Source organism: Plecotus auritus (genome assembly GCF_963455305.1).
Source record: "Plecotus auritus genome assembly, chromosome: 13".
NCBI classification, from domain to species: domain Eukaryota; kingdom Metazoa; phylum Chordata; class Mammalia; order Chiroptera; family Vespertilionidae; genus Plecotus; species Plecotus auritus.
This window is the reverse complement of record NC_137779.1, coordinates 12,225,680-12,241,141: the sequence shown is the minus strand read 5'-3', so window position 1 is coordinate 12,241,141 and position 15,462 is coordinate 12,225,680. Positions and strand designations below refer to the sequence as shown.

At 46.6% G+C, this 15,462-nt stretch overlaps 1 protein-coding gene across 1 annotated transcript; it reads right to left on the bottom strand.

Moving 5' to 3' along the window:
* Positions 1-241: 241 nt before the first annotated feature.
* Positions 242-10,793, bottom strand: MYL2 (myosin light chain 2). Its single transcript, XM_080649519.1, has 7 exons — positions 10,508-10,793; positions 8,966-9,055; positions 6,359-6,434; positions 4,426-4,530; positions 3,563-3,641; positions 3,426-3,474; positions 242-1,335 (listed from the first exon to the last, which is right to left on the bottom strand). Exons 1-7 carry the CDS (start codon positions 10,508-10,510, stop codon positions 1,237-1,239), a joined length of 501 nt encoding a protein of 166 aa, XP_080505645.1. The 5' UTR covers positions 10,511-10,793; the 3' UTR covers positions 242-1,236.
* Between the last annotated feature and the right edge of the window lie 4,669 nt (positions 10,794-15,462).

The window sequence follows — 15,462 nt, the reverse complement described above, 5'->3', positions numbered from 1 at the left end:
GGAGCTGGGAGAGATGTGCCCTCTCTCCAGTAAGAGTGCTGAGGGGATGGACAGGAGCCATTGTGCTACCTTGGAGAGCAGAGCAACAGGAAAAAGCAGTGCAGCGGAGAGGCCTCCTCAGGTACTGATGGCACCGTGTGAGCTCCTGGATGCAGCTATGCCTGAGGCCCTTGGACTTCTCAGTTACGTGAACCCATTTGTTTCCTAAGTTGGTATTCTCATAGCCAAAACAGACCTAAATGCTTTAACCATGATTGATCACTCAAAATCAAGAGTTGAGCCGAAACCGGTTTGGCTCAGTGGATAGAGCGTCGGCCTGCGGACTGAAGGGTCCCGGGTTCGATTCCGGTCAAGGGCACGTACCTTGGTTGCGGGCATATCCCCAGTAGGGGGTGTGCAGGAGGCAGCTGGTCGATGTTTCTCTCTCATCGATGTTTCTAGCTCTCTATCCCTCTCCCTTCCTCTCTGTAAAATATCAATAAAAATATATTAAAAAAAAAATCAAGAGTTGATTCATGCCTAGGCCTACCTAGTTCCTGGACCTCAGACAGAGTCAGAAATCAGTACCCATCCTCCAACTTCCTAGAGAGAAGTAGACAAGTTCTACTTTATCTCAAATTAGAAATTGATCTCTTACAATGAACAGATGTGCCAAATGAACATATTCTTAGCATGCACGTGCGGCCTCTTCCTCTAAATCATCATGGGGCCTGTCTAAGCACATTTGTTGGAGAAGTACTCCAATGGTGTCCTGGGGGAAAGGGTGTTGTGGAAGCTGGGCTCTACAGCTGCTTGAGCTCTAGTCAACATTCCAGGAAAATGTGGCCCTTGATAGAAATAGTGCTGAGTGGCTGCAAAGGTCTATTTTAAATAAAAAGCCACTAAGATTCAATAATAATGACAGCAGGGCCATCACTAGCTTATACACTGCCTTTGTGGGAACTAGCGAAGAGCCGTCCATTCTCTAGGCACTACTGTCAGAGAAACACTGTGAACAAATGCACGACCTCCTGTTTATTTGGATGTGGCTTCTGCATGGATTTCCATCTGAGGATGTATGGTCATGTGGTGTCAATAAGCCACCCAGGCTGCAAAGAAGGTGGAGGTAGAAACATGAAGCAGCCACAGCTAACAGGCCAGGGGCAGGGATGGCGGCTTTCCTGGGCCAAGTGATAGGAGAGCGGGGACTCCCCCTCCCCACAAAGACAAGCCAATGTGGGGCAGTGAGCCACTCCCTTAGTCCTTTTCTTCTCCATGGGTGATGATGTGCACCAGGTTCTTATAATCCAAGTTGCCAGTCACATCAGGAGGGAAGGCGGCAAACATCTGGTCAATCTGCAATGAACCAGCAAGAGGTGCAGAGGATGATGGGAAGGGAAGAAGGAAGGAGGACTGTGTGCAGAGACAGGCCTGAATGGAGAGGCAGTGGGGATCACGGTATGGGATGGGGATGGTGAGGATTCGTGTCAGGGGGGTAGTAGATGTGGAGATGCATCACTAGACCCCCTCCAGGAAGGCCTTGTCACCCAGCTGCTGCAGAGCTGCAGGACCCAAGGTCACACCCTTCCTGAGGCAGCCCATAGCCTACTGGTCAGCGTGGTCCCAGCTCGGGACCTCTTGGAAGGGCTATTCTAGCCACAGGGAGTGTCGACCAGGACTCTGCTTGGGCCTGAATCTTGGGTCAACATCTCCCTCCAGCCCTTCTGCTTCCTTGCCCTTCCTTCCCAGGTGCTGACCCAAAGGGCCACTCTACAGGATGTCCCCCAGAACCCAACCTGAGAATAAAACAGGTATCACACACTCAAGTGTGCAAAGAAGCTGGACAGGTTATGTAAGGGAGCAATGTGGGACTATGGCTAAATGGGACACATGGGCCACCTACAAAAGTGGCAACTGCTCAGGGCCAGCTGCTTATGGCCACGTGATTAAGGAGATCAGATTCTGAGGGAATCTGAGTCCAGAAATCTAGATTTAAAAAAAAAACATGCAGTTTCCACACTTAAAAAATATTGGCTAGTTATCTTAAAAAACCATACTGGCTACTAATAGCTAACATGTGATAACATTACCCTTATCACATGTCAGCACGTCACACATACTAACTTGTTTAATCTTCACAGTGAAGTATAAGGCAGGTTCTATTATTATCTTCACTTTACAGATGAGGATATTGAGGTACAGGGAGGTTAAGGAGCAGGTACAAAGGTGAAGGCAGGCTCTTTTAACTGCTTGAGTGTTGGAGGGAAAAATCTAAATAGAATTTTTAGTAAAATGTGGAACTTAATGGAATCAGGCCTGAGAAGGGACTATCTATAATAATAAAAGCATAATATGCTAATTAGACCGGACAGCCAGATGATGTTCTGGATGACCTTCCAGGCAAAGCCGGGGCTGCAAGGGTCGGGGCTGCGAGGGCCAAGGCAAGCCGCTGTGGCTGCGAAGGCCAAGCCCCTTGCACGAATTTCGTGCATCAGGCCTCTAGTTTTAAATAGACTCCTTGGGGAACATTAATAATATTGATAGGACTGTTGCTGGTTCATATAGGACCTTTGGCAAAGTATTAAGTGTCCCTTCTTCCAGGCACCTTACTGCTATCTGCCAGAAAATTATATATTCTGATTAAAAAAAAAAAAAATATATATATATATATATATATATATATATATAAAGACACTTTACTGCCATCTGCTGGAAAACTGTTGCAACAAATACACACTCTGATATACACTGACTGGCCAGATTATTATGATCTCTGAACGCATAATAATCTGGCCACTCAGTGTATATCCTATATCATAAAAGGCTATACTATATCATATGCAAATTGTCCCTTCGACCAGGAGTTCGACCAGCAGGCAGGCCGGCCAACTGCCCATGTCCCCTTCTGTTGGCCAGGCTGGCCGGACCCCACCCACGCACAAATTCATGCACTGGGCCTCTAATTTTATACACACACACACTGAGTGGCCAGATTATTATGCGTTCAGAGATTATAATAATCTAGCCACTCAGTGTATATCATAAGAACAGCTTCCAGGAGAATTGTGTAGTGCGGAGCCTACATGACAGTCCGTGGTACCTGCATGTCGCCCTTACTCCATCAGGAGACTGGTGCTCTAACCAGGGCTCCCTGCATTGTGAGGGAGGTAGACCTGGAGTCAGACCTGCATTTACCATCAGTGTTATCCTGTTAGGCAAGTGACTTTACTTCCCTGGGCCTCAGTTTTTCCATCTATAAAATGACAATAGTACTAGTTCTGATCTCTTGGGTGATTGAGAGAATGGCATGGAATAAGGGCTCAGTAAACAATGGCAGGTTCTATCTCAGTGTGGGTCAGGGGTGTTTTAGAAAAGAGGAAGATGGAGTCCCCGGAAGGGTGATGCCAGGAGCTGGGGTGCAGAGAGTGTCCAAAGGGCCCTGTTACCTCCTCGTTGGAAAATCTCTCCGCCTGTGTGGTCAGCATCTCCTTAATGCTGCAGAGAGAGAAAAGCAGGTGTTGGCTCAAGGTATGTGTGGAGGAAGCAGGGAGCCTCCACGTCCTCCCCCATAGCCCCCACTCACTAATCAGCCTTCAGCACCCCTTTGCCTTCAGGATCAAACACTTTGAACGCGTTGAGAATGGTCTCTTCAGGGTCTGCCCCTGAAACAGAAAACAGAGTTGAAAGGTGCTACAGGTGACTTGGAACCTGTTGGACCCCAAGAGGCAGGACCTAAGCACCCCTCCGCCCAGGTTGGGGGGCCAGGGCAAAGGCTATCTTGCTTGGAGGAGAGACCCTGCCTTTCTCTGAGCCCTGAGCCTTGATATTTTTAAAAGAGTGGGTTAAGGATCCAGTTATTTTTGAGCAAAACTCAAGGTCAAAGGTGGATCTAGATTTGGAAAGACTGGGATTCAAATCCTGACTCCAACACTTGTTAGCTATGTGACTTTCTCTGAGCCTCAGTCCCCATCTGCAGAGTGTGGAGCAGAATAGAACCCACTCCTAGATGCTGTTAAATGAGGTGATGTGTACAAAGTGTTTAGCATGAACTCTGGCTCAGTGGGTGCCTTGGAGCAACATTAGGTGCTGTCTTTGTTTTTTTTTAGAGAGAGAAAGAAATATCGATGAGAGAGAGACATTGATTGGCTGCCTCCTGCATGCCCCCTACTGAAGATTGAGCCTGAAACCCAGGCATGTGCCCTGATCAGGAATCAAACTGGTGAACTCTTGGCTCATGGGTCGATGCTCAACCACTGAACCATGCCGGCCGGGCTAGCTGCTGTTTTTATTCTCCACCCCTATCCCCTCCCCCTGCAATGTTACTCTGCCTCTGTCTTCTGGCAATCCTTGTCTATTCTCCTAGTGCTTTAATTCATACCCAAAGATGAAGACACATAAAGACAGACAGACAGACTGACACACACACACAGATGCACACCAGCTTACCCTTAAGTTTCTCCCCAAACATTGTTAGGAACACCGTAAAGTTAATGGGACCTGGGGCTTCCTTTATCATGTCATCGATTTCCTCATTTTGCACATTCACACGCCCTAGGAAAGGAAACACAAACTCAGGGCTTCCAGCGGGGACTGAAACAGCGCGCAGCACACTGGCATTTGCCCTGTAATTCCACTTCAGGGATCTGGTCTAAGAACAATCAGAGTGGACCCACCAGAGATTCACGTGAGAAGATGTTCCCCATAGTGTTATTTATAATAGCCAGGCCAAACTCTTATGTAGGAGGGGTTAGTTATATTTAAAATAGTGTCTTTTAAACCTGGAACATTTTATACAGATATTTTAATATTTTACTCCAATGGGAAATGGTCATCTTATAAATTGGCCCTTCTCAGCCGGAGGTGGGAGAGACAGGTCAGAGTCCCTGGGGGGTACTTGTTCAAATTATGTCTGCTGTAACCCAGGCAGCCTTGGAGATTCTGACATACCTCCCCACGCTAGTCCTTGCCGCAGGCCTATATAGGACCTTTGTGCAAATTAGAAAAAGATACCCTTTCTTAATTTATTTTTATTCTTTTTAATCCTCACCCGAGGATATGCTTATTGATTTTAGAGAGAGGGGAGAAGGAGAAAAAGAGAGAGGGAGGGAGAGAGGGGGAGAGAGAAACATTGATGTGAGAGAGAAACATGGATTGGTTGTCTTTGGGTATCAAACCTGCAGCCTTTCAGTATATAAGATGATGCTCCAACCAACTGAGCCACACGGGCCAGGGCAGGATAATTTATGTTTTAAACATAAAAATCCACAATGGCTACAAACAGGAAGAGTCCTCTGTCGAACTGTGCAGTGCACAACCTGTACTGCTGTTCACGGTGACCCTGAGCTCCGGAGATCAGAATGTGTATGTGTGTGGGGGGGTGAGTGGTGGCAGGTGGGACATATCCTAGCTAATAAAGAGGGAATATGCAAATTGACTGCAACTCCGTGACAAAGATGGCGGCGCCCACAGCCAATAAGGAGGGAATATGCAAATTGACACAACAAGGCAAGAAGCCGAAGGTGGCTCTGGCCAGAGTGAATGCAGAAAGGCGGCTCTGGGCCGGAGCGAAGGCGGTGCCGGCAGCCAGGGGAAGGAAGGCCTATTCTTGCACAAATCTTCGTTCATCAGGCCTCTAGATAAAAGAGTAATATGCAAATCGATCAAATTGCCAAACAGTGGAATGACCATCTAGATGACAATCCGGACAACCATCGGGACCACTGGCGCAAGGCCAGCCAAGGCAGGTGCGATGTGATTGGTTGGGGGGGCCCAGCCATCGCCCCATGATTGTCCCACAGAGGGAGGCCCAGGCCACTGGCCAGTGGGCTTCTGCGAGGGTAGCCTGGGTTCTGGGTGCTGGAGGGAAGCCAGTGACGACAACCAGGGGAAGGAAGGCTTACTCTCGAATTTCATGCATCGGGCCTCTAGTATATTATGAAAAAGCTCCGTGCACTTATGCTCACATTTGAGATGTACATTTAAAAAAGCTGAATCCAAAATAGAATGATTCCAATTATTAACGCCCCCCTCCAATATACCTAGAAAAGACTTAGAGGCTGAAATGTTAACAGTGGAGTGTGGCCTAATGGGTACTGTTGTTTTCTCCTTTATACTTCTCTAAATTTTCCAAGTTTTCTGTTGTGAGCTGGCACTGCATTCAAATCACACACACACAAAGTAATAAAAAGAAAAGAAAAGATATGAGGACACTCAACAGTTAAACTCTTCTTTCCTATCCTCTGAAATTTATCTTGAAGGTCAATCATGGTTGAGCTGTTTCTTTGAAAAATGGCAAGCTCTTCACCTTTTCAATGGTCCCACCTCCTGGCCCTCATGGGCGTGGGATGGACCCTCCTGCAGGCCTAGAGGGGCAACGTACCAAGAGCAGCAAAGGTGTCCCTCAGATCATTCTTGTCGATAAAGCCATCCCTGTTCTGGTCCATGATGGTGAAGGCCTGTGGAAGGGAGGTGGTTGGCTGGTCAGCCCAGGAAAAATCGGGGGGCAGGAGCCCAAGAGGCTGGGCCAGGGGGTAGGGGAAGTGGGATTCTGGGATTTTCAAGGAACATTGAAGGACACTAAATCCAGAGTCAAAGATTTAAAGCAATCTGGCAGCTCCTCAAAATGTTAAGCATAGAGTTACCGTATGATCCAGAAACTCATCTGGCAGGTTTCCAGTCATGAGAATTAGAACATCTGTCCACACAGAAACCTGAACATGAATGTCCATAGCAGCATGTCCATTATAGCCCCAAACTGGAAATAGCCCACATGTCCATCAATGGATGGATGGATAAACAAAATGTGGTCTATCTATACCAGGGGTGAGGAACATCCGGCCTGCGGGACATATAAGGCCCTCAAAATCATTTGGCCTGGCCCTGCCAAGGCACCAGGGGTGAGTTCATTAAATGTTGGACCAAATATAGCAGGCTAATTTTTAAGTTGATAATTTTATATGGCCAGTGAATGATGATATAAATATCCAAATGGCCCTTGGCAGAAAAACGGTTCCCCATCCCTGTTATACAATGGAATACCATTCAGCCATAAAAAAGGAAGGAAAACATGGCAGGTACTACAATATAGGTGAGCCGTGAAACACGATGCCAAGTGAAAGAAGCCAGGCACAAAAGGCCACATATTGTGTGATTCAATTTCTATCAAATGTCCTGAGTAGGCAAATCCATAGAGACAGAAAATAGACCAGCGGTCACTAGGGGCTGGGGAAGAGGGAAGTGTGGAGAGACTGCTAACAGGTATGAGCTTTCTTTTGGGGGTGATGAAACTGTTCTGAAATTAGATAGGGATAATGGTTGCAAAACTCCGTGACTGTATAAAATAGCCCCTGAACTGTACACTTACTTTTAAAATGCCAATTTGTGGTATGTGAATTATATTTCTATAAAACTGTTATTGAAAAAGAAAAGTTAAAAACTAGGGTCTCGTGTCTGCCCCCTGACTCGCCAGCCCACATTATCTGTAAAAGAGAGCTGGTAGTCTTTCTCAGCGAGCTAGCAGGGAGACTCCAAGAGCTGTGTAAATGCCCAAGGGTTTTGTAAATGACATGTCAACACTGTATATTTTTGAGTTCTTTGCAGCAGCTGGAACCATGTCCCCTGTCCCCACCTCCAGCAGCTGATCTCCTCTCAGAGGTTAGGATGGGGTGAAGGAGAGGGGTAGTGGCTTTTTCTCCCTGGAAGGTGACTATTTTAAGTTCAGATATGACATTTCATCCCAGGAATTCCTCGTTCCCTGGTGGCCTGTGGGACACAACATTCCTGTGATTGAATGTTAGTGGAGACAAAAGGTCCAAGTGTGCACATCCCATTTGGACATCCCAGTGGTCTCCCCTTCGGTATAAAACACACTGGCCTCTTTAGCAAAGCTTAGCATATTTTCCTCTGAAGGGCCAGGTTTGGGAGCGTGGGTGACTCAGTGTGAGCCAATCACAACTGCTGGAAAAATAATTAATTGTCTGTCCTTCAAAGTCTTCAGGCGGTGGCTTCATTTTGCCTGATTGGTATTTAGTTTGCTTCATAAGGCACAGTCCCGTAGAATGTGATAGGGTTTCAGACCTCGCTGGTATTCAACAATCGAGGACTGTAAAATTTGAAATCCAAGAGATACTGTTTTTCATCTCTCAGATTGGCAAAAATATTTTAGACTATTGGCCAATGTTGACAGAGATGTGAGAGAAAAAAGCACTTTTTCCTCTTGGGGCTAATGGGAGTAGGAATTAGCATCTCATTTCTGGAGGACAATTTACCAATGAAACATCAATGCGAGAGAGGAACTTCTGATTGGTTGCCTCCTGCATGTGCCCTGATTGGGGATTGAACCCACAACCTTTTGGTGTACAGGATGACGCTCTAACCAATTGAACCACTAGGCCAGGGCTCCTATGTATGTATGTATGTATGTATGTATGTATGTATTTAATTCCTTTGACCTAGCAATCCTGCTTTTAGGATTTTACGCCAAGGAAATAACCAAAGATACAAGCAAAAATGTGTTACTTATGAAAAAATAAAACATTCTAAACACATGTAACATTCCACTGTAGGAAGTGGTTTAGATAAATGATAGAAAATGTTGATACTGAATTGCTCAAAGAAAACTAGCAGACACTCATTGGCAGGTGCAGAATACTGTAACTTCGTTTAAAAACAACAACAACATATATATATATATATATATATATATATAACAAACATGACTTGAAGGCTGTATACCCAAATGTTAACTGATAATCTACCTCTGGGTTGTAGAATTATAGGTCATTTGTGTGTTGTGAAAATTTTCCTACATTTTCAACAACAAAAGCTTTATTTTGATGATTAGCAAAAGTTATTAAAAATCTGGGGTTGTTTGGAGGCTAAAGACATCTAAGCAAGAGGTTCCCATGAGGAACACGGAATGAGGGGAAGGTGCTCCCCAAATGGTGGGAATCTGCCTCCAGACTAATGATCCCATAGCTGCACCCACCTCCTTAAATTCCTGGATCTGGGTCTGTTCAAACATGGAGAACACGTTGGAATTGGCGCCCTCTGCTCTCTTCTTGGCTTTCTTGGGTGCCTAGAGTGGGGGGCAAGGCATCGATTAAAAGAGTCAGAAATTAGAAAATTAGCTCAGGCCCTGTCTCTGGGTGAGCCTCAGCTGCTCATCTGTAAAATGGGGGTATGGTGTCCACAGTGATGCCGGAGGGATAAAAAGACACAACGTGACATTTCTCAAAGGCCCCCCTGGTTCTGGTGGATCTTAAGAGACTGAGGACCTTGCAGCAGCCTCCTTTTAAAAACTTGCTCAGCTGGTGTGGTTCAGTGGTTGAGTGTCGACCTATGAACCAGCAGGCGGTGATTTGATTCCCAGTGAGAGCCATGCCTGGGCTGCAGGCTAGGTCCCCAGTGCGGGGCGTGCAGGAGGCAGCTGATGGATGATTCTCATCATGATACTTCTGTCTCTCTTTTCTTCTCCCTTCCTCTCTCTGAAATCAATAAAAACATATTTTAAAATATTTTAAAACTAGGAGAGGTGTGTCTCTGGGGATGGAGCCATGCTTTCAGATCAGCCCCTGCAGGGTCCAGCGCTTTTGTTCCAATGCATTTCACAAAAAGTTTGGTAATGCACAGAAGGAGAATTGATTGGGGGCGGGAGTCAGGCTCACTAAACCATGAGGAATGTCGAGATGAAATGACACTTTTTCAGGGTGTTAAAACCCAATCGCTCCCCCACCCACACACACAATTTCCCTCTGATCCAAATGGCAGCGAAATCTTTCTAAATGTTCCAGCCTTGCACCACACAGACAGTGCAAAGACGACTTTAAATAGTTACAGCTTAAACACTGGTACATACATTATTTCGCTTAATCCTCGTAACTGCTCTATCAAGTAGATGCTGTTTTTAGCGTCACTTTTTTTTACTGGGGAGGCAACTGAGGCTCAGAGAGGTTGGGTCACTTGCCCAAGGTCACATAGTCACAAAGCAAAATGCAGAGCTGGAGTTGCACTTGGGCAGTCTGGCTCCAGGGTCTGTGCTCCTGACCACTCTCCTATGCTAGCCCTAATTTGGGGGCTTCCTGCTTCGGGAGGGAGACACCTAACCGAACTGCGCCCGGAAAAAGGTTTTAATTTTGCAAGTTCAAAAGGTGAAAACAAAAAGATCTTTTCCCCAGCTGCCCGAACAAGAGAAAAGAATTACAATTTGATCCTTAAAAGCGTTCAATCCCATTTTGCAAGCCCTGGGAGTTATTGATTCCTCCAGAGGTCAGTAGACAAGCCATAAAAAAGCTAACTCTCTTATTTTGTTTTTGCAAGTCCCCGGGAGCTGCTGTTATTTGTGGCTTATCAGGGCATTGATTGGGGTTCCTCTGTGCGTACACAGCCAGCAGCGCTTTCCCCACCGGAGCCTGGGGTCCTCAAAAGCCACCGCCCCACCCCCTCCGGCCCCCTTAGTCCTTTGCTTATAGGTGGTGTTTCCTTTTCACCCACCCAGCATTACTCACCACCGGGAGCCCTGGCTACTCACCATGGTGGAAAGGACTCAGCGCTGGTTCCCTAGAAGAATCCCACAGGCTTCCCACTCTCCTCGCCCAAACAATAAATACTTCCTCCCCATGTTTAAAAATAACCGCATGACCACTTTTGGCAGTTAATAGGTAAGGCCCCCCCCCCCGCCCCCACCCCATGCCGTTCTTCTGAAGTAAGGGCAGCTCATTCGACACCTGGTGACACTTGAGACCCAAAAAGGCATTCAAGGTTAAAGAGGCGGGCGGCTGGTTCATGGGGAGAGATGCTTTCTGCAGCGCTTGGGCGGGTGACACTTGTGCTTGTCAGTTTTGAGATGGAAAATGGCAGGGAGAGGGGATTGGAAGTCTCACATGATCAGGCACGGGTCCCATCTCGGGGCCTTTGCACCTGCAGGTCCCTCTACCTGGAATGCTTTTCCATCCGACATCTGCAAGGCTCCCTTCCTCTCCTTCAGATCTTTGCTCAAATGTCACTTTCTCAGTGAGACTTCCCCACCACCTGATTAAAGTAGCCATTCACGCCCTGCACTCTGTTCTCTGTTTTTCTCCACAGCATTTCTCACCCCCTAATGCACTATGCACTACAGAGTGAGCGGAATTCACTTATTTTTTATTTTTTATTTTTTTGGTTTAGTGTCAGTAGACAGCTCTGGAGGGCAGAGTCCTCACCAATTTCTCCCTGGCTCCCTGCTCATGACAAGCACAAAGCAACTGCTCAACAAATACTTGTTGGCTGACTGAAGAAATAACTCACTTACCGACCGAGCACTCACTATGGGCCAGGCCGGTTCTCGGTAAATGGCAGTCATCACTCACTTTCCTTCTCTGTGGAAAAAAAAAAAAAAGTCCATTTTGGAGGCACAAACCCAAGAACCATTTATTGCCTTGACAAAAAAAGATGTGTTTTTTCCCCCTCTCTCTAGTTATACATGGGCTAGAATTACCCTGAAGCATCTTCTGTCTTTAATAACAAAATACATGTTTTGTTGTGTATTCATAGGTGTGTACACAGACACTCAAGTGGCACCTGCACTGCACACGCACATGCACACACATGCACAATCAAAACACTCCCATGCACCCATGCACATACCCATTGGCACGCACACTCACACACATGCCCAAGCACACAGACAGGTCAAGAGCTTTTCTGCCCAAGATTCTCTGACAACACGCTGAGGGTCTGATGACCTCTGAGGCTTCCCTCAGGTAAGGGACACACACATCATAAACTTCAACTTGACAAGGGTAGGAAATCATGTTCAACTGTAACGTGGTACAATGATTTATGTTGATAGTATAGCAGTGTATTATTTCATTATTTTTAAAGCTCAAGTATTGGTTTACTACATAAAACGAAAGCTAAAACAAGCAAAACTTAGGGAAACACAAGCGAAACCCAAAAATGACTTCCTGGACTTTAAGACCTGATTTGTGGACTAACACAAGGAGGTGCATTTCCAGAAAGGGTGTTGCAGTCCACACAGTGGCTGGGAAAATGATGTGCAGGGAACACCTCACAGTAAAACCACCCAGAGATGCAAATAACAGTCCAGAAGGAAAGGCCGCAAGTGAGCAAGCACAGTTGATCCTCAACCAACACGAGGGTTAAGGGTGCAAACCCCCCAAGAAATCCGTGTGTAACTTCTGACTCGACAGACGGCCCTTCGCATACGCAGATTCGCAGATTCGCCAAACTGCACCTGGAAACGATGCACATACACAGACGGCGTAATATACACGCGGTTGCGAATCTGCGGTTGCACGTGTGGAAATGCTGTTTTAGACGCTCAGTTGGTTGAATCCCCGGATGCGAAACCCGCGGAGACGAAGGGCCAACTGTATTTCTGGGGTGGGGTGGGGTGGGGGGGGGAACTAAACAAAACCCGCGTGTAAGTGCACCCCCGCCATTCAAACCCGCGTTGTTCAAGGGTCAGCTGTTTCGCAAGAACATTTTCTTCAGCCGAGGAGGGGAGGACCGCGGCAGGACTCTGACGCTGGATGGGGAGGAAAAAACGCACACACCACAGTATATGTCCTGGTAAAATTCACGGAGCTCCCAGGATTCAGAGAGAACCTGACGGACTTCCGGGGAGAAAGAACAGCCCCAGTGGAGACACTCTGACCGGCATCGGACTTTCCTGTGGTCACGCTGGAGGCGAGCAGAGAACAGGGGGCTGCGGCCCACAGACCCCCAAGTCCCCTGAGGTGCCTGCCTGTCGTCCGCCCGATTGAGGAGGAGGCACACTTCCTTCTGGTTCTCCTCAAAATCATCTACTATGGCTGCTCAGAGTTTGGGAACTGGAGAAACCAAGGCGCGAATCCAGGCCAGTTGCGTGACCTTCTTATGCAGGTTTGTTCTCTCCAAAGAGTCTCAGTTTCCTCATCTGTAACATGGGGATGATCATGGCACTCACCTCATAGGGGTGTCAGGAGGATGAAATGGGATGAACGCATTGTGAGCACGTGATAAATGTCAGCCACGGTGACTGTTTTGGGGTGCTTGACTCTCAGACCTGGGTGCACCCTCCACTTGGGACCAGGAAGTTTCCAACCTTTTCTCAGGCCTGGAAAATGTGGCCTAACCAGGTGGAGGGGAATCCTTGGCCGGGAACTAGCCTCTTTCCGCCGACTATTTGGAGCCTGCGGTGGAGCGTCGCAGGGTCGGAACCTCCATTTGAAATTGGGTCCAACGCCTTGGCCTGAGGCCCCTGTGTTTTCAGTTTCATGCAAGGAGGGCTTGGAAGGAGAGGAAACAGGTAAGGGACGTTTGCATTCCTGTAAGCCTTTGATTCCCGTTTTGCAGATCACTGCTCCTGATGTTTTCCTAAAGTAAGCATTAACCTTTCCATCTCAAAATGATATGTGGATGGACTGGCAAAACGAATCTCTGCTGTTGGTACCTACATACTGCATATAGAGTACCAGTTAAATCGGAATTTGAGAAAAACACGCAGTAATTGGGGGCCATCTGGGGCACTGGGAATGTATCTTGACCCAGGGGCTGTTTGCACAGATGTGTTATGTTTGGGAGATTCACCAGCCCTACACTGAGGACCTGTGTCCTTCTCTTCAGTTCCTCGAATTCAAGTCTAAGTCATTATATCCTACCTGGTAGGGTGAAAGGGAAACCCTTCTCTGTGTGGTTGTTTAGTACCATTCTTCAGCAGACCAAGTGAACTCATACGTTGATGTCAGTAAATTAAAAGTTAACTTAGTAACCTATTAATATTTAGGAAAATGTCTGGCACGGGAAAGTGCCATAGAAGTGCTTATTTTGATATCATTGGAAGTAACTGGCTTAGCAGGTCAACTTGCCTTGGGGTGTAATGCCCCTTTAAGGACGGAGGTGAAGTCAGCCATCTCCTATAGAACAAAGGCATACCAGGCCCTGCCAGGCCAAAGCAGGGTGGCTGATAAACTCTGTCATCAAGTGATAGCGCCTATCTCCCTGTGTCAGGGCCCCCAGGTGTGAGAGAGAGCTGCCAGTTAGAGGACTGGGCCTTGTACCCAGGGGAAATGCGTCAGCCACACTGATGGGCCACCCACTGTGTACCGAGTGCAACGTGGGAAGCAACATGAGCGGACCACACCTCAGTTTCCTCATCTGTGAAATGGGGACAATATTGGACCTTCAAGCGTCCTCATGGTGTTCGAATGTGTTAACTAATACTTGTGAAATACTGGGACACTGCTGGGCACACAGTGAGTGTCCAGTAAAAGTCAGCTCTTAATCCAGAGTGCTGGCTGTCACCTGTGTTGAGAGAGATGGGGTAAAAGAGACAACAGGGTCAAATATGAATTCATTTCCCCTCCTCTTCCTCTCCCAAACCCCTTTTCTATTAATAACTTTATTGCTCTCTTAGGCACCCAGACCCAAATCTTTAGCCATCTTGATTCTGTCCCTTGGTGACAAAGTCTATCTATTCTGCCTCTAAAATGTCTTATGAATACATTCTCTCCTCCCCCTGTCCTGCCCAGATCTGGCTTATGGTAGTGGCTTTTGATTGGTCTGGTGCCTCTCCTCTCTTGCCTCCAATATACTCTAAATATTTTCCCCCAAGAACATATGATGATGACCCACATATGTTCCAGAACACTCAATGGTTCCCCACTACCTAACAAAATCTCGCCTCTTAGGCTTGAGTGTTAAGATCTTTTGCCACTTGACCTTGACTTACCAGAATGGTGCTGTGTTTGAAAGCTGGGTTCCAGGTCAGTGCCTCTTGGCTGTGGGGCCCTGGTCAGTGACTTAACCTGAGATTTCTTACTTGATAAATGGGAGAAACAATAGTGCTGATCTTAGGAGATTGTCTTTATTATAATTTTTAGAATTTATCTTTATTGTTGAAAGTATTACAGATGTCTCCATTTTCTCCCCATTGATCCCCTCTACCCTGCTCCCGTGCCCTCCTCAGGCCTTCACTGCACTATTGTCTGTGTCCATGGGTTATGCATATATGCACATAAGTTCTTTGGTTAATCTCTTTCCACCACCACTCCCTTCCCTCTGAAATAACCTAGTCAGTTGCATGCTTCAGTGTCTCTGGAATCTATTTTGTTCATCAGTTTATTTTGTTCATTAGATTCTACATATGAGTGAGATCATGTGATACTTGTCTATCTCAGACTGGCTTATTTCATGTAGCATAATACTCTCCATGTCCTTCCATCCTATCTCAATGGGTAAGAGACACTTCTTTTTTACTGCTGCAGTGTATTCCATTGTGTAAATGTACCACGGTTTTTTTGTTTTTGTTTTTATCCATTCATCCATCTACTGATGGGCACTTGGGCTGTTTCTAGATCTTAGCTATTGTAAATAACACTGCTATGAACATATCCTTTATAGTAAACCTAGGTAATTGTGATACTAATGATAGCAGTTAACATTTATTGTGTGCTTACTCTGCCAGGCACTGTTTCAAGTGCCCTCCATGTTACCACTCATGCA

Bases quoted from the DNA above. Each gene is read 5' to 3' on its own strand.
- MYL2 (XM_080649519.1), bottom strand. The intron at 3,642-4,425 runs GTAAGCTGGTGT...TTTCTGTTTCAG, and splicing joins GTTTGGGGAGAAACTTAAGG to GGGCAGACCCTGAAGAGACC. The intron at 1,336-3,425 runs GTAACAGGGCCC...GGTTCATTGCAG, and splicing joins AGAGATTTTCCAACGAGGAG to ATTGACCAGATGTTTGCCGC.